This window comes from Salvelinus alpinus, chromosome 6 (genome assembly GCF_045679555.1).
Source record: "Salvelinus alpinus chromosome 6, SLU_Salpinus.1, whole genome shotgun sequence".
NCBI classification, from domain to species: Eukaryota; Metazoa; Chordata; class Actinopteri; order Salmoniformes; family Salmonidae; genus Salvelinus; species Salvelinus alpinus.
In genome coordinates this window covers 35849626-35853142 of record NC_092091.1, presented here as the reverse complement: position 1 = coordinate 35853142, position 3517 = coordinate 35849626, and the positions used below count along the sequence as shown (strand labels likewise).

Sequence of the window (3517 nt, the reverse complement as noted above, 5' to 3'; positions counted from 1 at the left end):
TGTTTTTCCTTAAGTTCTGTATCTTTGTCTATAACCTTGTTTCTTCTAAACCAACTCCCTACATGTCTCCAACTGGCTCTGTAGCTCCCTGGGAAAACATACACACACATGCAGAGCTCGTAGATACTCAATGACACACACAAATCATGTTTGTATGCACACACGGTCGGTCGGTCGGACAGACAGACAGGTCAGTCAGTAGGGGCCAAAAGTGTTGATCAACAGAGAAGAGCTTAACTCCGAATCCAGAAGGTAATATAAGAGTGTTCTCAAGTGAAAGATGTTCTTGTACAGTCACATCAGTGATTTGGGTTTTGCTCAAGGACAGGACAGCAGATGATAGCCATAGCCAATAGCTTTCTAGCATGTGATGCTGTCTGTGTGGGGGAAAACAATGCTACATCTAGTCTGATCACATCTTTGCCATGGGGCTAAGAGTTAGAACATGAGTGCTGCTTCCCGAGAATCAGCTGACACTCACCTGAGGGAACAGGAGAACAGACAGACGCTGAATGGCACCATTTTCCCTATATAGTGTACTACTTTGGATCAAGACCCATAGGGCTTTGGTCAAAGTAGTACACTATATAAACGGAAAAGGGAGCCATTTGGGACCTGCTGCTGTTAGAAACACTGGAACCATTCATGTAGCAACGATGCTACCCTGCAGTTTGAGGGAAAGTATATAGAATGTACCAAACAACACCGTAAATGGATATAACCTCCTGGTTGTGATACAACACTATCTGTATGGTATAGACAAAAATGAGTCGGTGAAAACATCATGTTTACATTTTAATTCACATGTAATACATTGCAAACTGCTGCTTTTGTGGGTAGCTTCCATAGCTTTCTGCAGTGTACTCAAAGTAACTGCGGTAAGATAGCTGATAATACAATAGTTTCCATAGCAACTTGTCCAGTTCAGTGGTCACATCCATGTGACAAGACAGAGGAACAGTAGAGGTTGCCAAGTCACCCATTTATAATCTGTCTGACAAAAAAAATGAATGAATGTGTGCCTTTCATCTTATTATACAAGTAGTGCTACATCATGGCTGAACTTACATCTTCGCACTAAAATATTTTCAATTGAAACAGGGACTGCTTAATTTCAGTATGGAAAATCCCCCAGTAAAACAGACATGATACTTGCTGTTTTCTTTTCATACTGTATGAATAGGAACTGGAGGGCAGGCAAGAATGTAATGAGGTCAATGATACATGACCTTATAAAAAAAATAGCACAATTTGAACTTTGTTACACCATATTCATGGGCTGCTGCTGTTTCACAGAATGTATGTATTAAACAGCACCAATAGACACCCCAAAACCAGTTTCACTGACCACTGCCTCCAAGTGATATATGACAAAGGGGGGGATCAGTTTTGTTTATCAGCCATCATTAGTCTCAGAGAAGATCAGTCTTCGTCCCCTGGAAAATGTATTTATGTACATAATAACCTTTGACAACCCAACACCACAAGCAACACAGGGTTGCACAAGTTTATCTCAATTTAAGACAAGTTAAAAACAGATAACTACAGTTATATTTTTTGCTTCTTTCCCATTGGATTGTAGCACAGTTTTTCGGTAATTGACATTCTGGTCTGGCTCTGAGTTTCCACACAACACGGACAGGAAATACAGTGCTGGGAATAGGAGCTAACATAAGTTAAGTGTTTATCAATCCCTAACAACAACCAAGTCACAAAAGCAGTTTGTGGGAAGTGAAAACGGAGTAAAAACAAAGTAGATAAGTATTTCCAAAGATTTGGGAGTATTACAAACTGTAAAGAGGCAATATACATTTGTTACAGTTAAAGAACTATTTGGATTCAGCTTTGTCGTCAAGATTGAGGTGTTCTGGCCCCATTGGTGAAAAAGAGTGAAGCAGGTACCAAGGGATGCCAAAGTACCAATAACCAAGTGGTTGTGAGCATAGGAGAAGACTGAAGGAGCCTCTGCCCCTGCACATTGAGCCAGAACCATTGGGGTTGTTGGCTCACCTCATCCCTGCTTGCAGTTTCTCCATGTCAACTTTGCGCTGCTCTGCGTTGGCCTGTGAGCGTCTCAGCCTGTCTCGCAGCTCCTGCAGGTGGTCCAGTGTGTCCACCAGCTCTCCCTTCACAGTCTTCATCTGGCTCTCCAGCAGCTGGGTGCGGTGCAGGGAGTTCCTCCTGTCTCTCCTGGTGAAACGCACCTTATCCTCCAGGTCCTGGACTGCACCGGACAAGGCCCAGAGAAGAACAAGATCAGAAACAGTCACTCCAAGGGAGAGCTAACATTTTGAGCCAGTTTCCTGGACCCAGATTAAGCTTTGTCCTTGACTAAAATCTGACATGCATTTTAGTTCAGAACTAGGCTTAATCTGTGCCTTGGAAACCAACCCCTTAAGACACAGACATGCAGAGAGAAAACAAATCTAAAAGATGCTAAAATACACAGGGAGAGCATCAGTCCAGAACAAAGAAAGTACTCAGAAGAATCATTTGATGACATGGTCTCATGGTAAAATATACACTATCAAAAGTAGATACGGTCTATAAAATCAAGGGTACATGCACTATCATATTAACTACATTTTAATGATTTAAATGACCGTTTATCCATAGCACCAAAACCATGAAGTGCTCATCCAGTTCAGAGAAGAAACTGAAGTCAATTAGCGGAAGGATATTGATACAGACCCATGTCGTCCCGGTTGTCCCGTCCTTTACTTTCTGTACCAGGCTCAGTCTTCTTGTCCAGCTTTCCTCTGGTCTCGGCTAGCATCTTCTCCATCTTGGAGAGCTGGAAGGCCTTCGTGACGCTGTCTCTCCGTATACGCAGCATCTGCTGCTCTCGCTCACTCAGCTCACCCTGAACCTTATTCATGTCCTCCGTTAACTGCCTACAGGTCAGGAGAACAGACGAACCCTGGCTCTCAACAGGGGCTTACGGCTGCTAGACACACTACGTCTGTAAAAGGTCACCCTAAAGTCGTTTGCACTGATTACGATACTTGACAACACAAAAGGTAGAAGGATTTTGGGATGTCTAGAGAAGTCAGTCACATACAAGTACACAATATTCTGCGTGTACTGGTTCCCTGGTCTGGATTGAAAATCTCTAAGCTATTCCTTCTACTGGTCTCTAGTATGTAGTGTTTGTCCTGCTCCCGAGTCCTCCAGTTGATCTTTTGGGGCTGGGCTATCTAGGCCTCTTATATACCCCCAACAAAGAGCAGAAAACAGCCTCCAAACAACAAACACTGAGTACAGAGCGTTATAATCAGACAAGTCATAAGACTGGCTTCACCAAGCCCTGCAGCTAACTGACATTATACACTCGACCAGCCGAGTCATTAGGCTCAATGTTGAAGGAGAACATTTAACTCAGTACAAGTCTATTTAGACAAATATGACACTTGAAGATGCCAGGGTCACAGTAACTCAGCAGGGTCACAGTAACTCAGGGAGTTAAACTGGCCATATCAAATCCATTCCCAGCAACTAGAGGCCTAATAACGCACCC

General features: G+C 43.2%; 1 protein-coding gene across 1 annotated transcript; it reads right to left on the bottom strand.

Annotated features, from left to right (window-relative positions):
- Positions 1 to 782: 782 nt before the first annotated feature.
- Positions 783 to 3181, bottom strand: LOC139578635 (coiled-coil domain-containing protein 18). Its single transcript, XM_071406502.1, has 2 exons — positions 2692 to 3181; positions 783 to 2224 (listed from the first exon to the last, which is right to left on the bottom strand). Exons 1-2 carry the CDS (start codon positions 2876 to 2878, stop codon positions 2007 to 2009), a joined length of 405 nt encoding a protein of 134 aa, XP_071262603.1. The 5' UTR covers positions 2879 to 3181; the 3' UTR covers positions 783 to 2006.
- Positions 3182 to 3517: the final 336 nt, after the last annotated feature.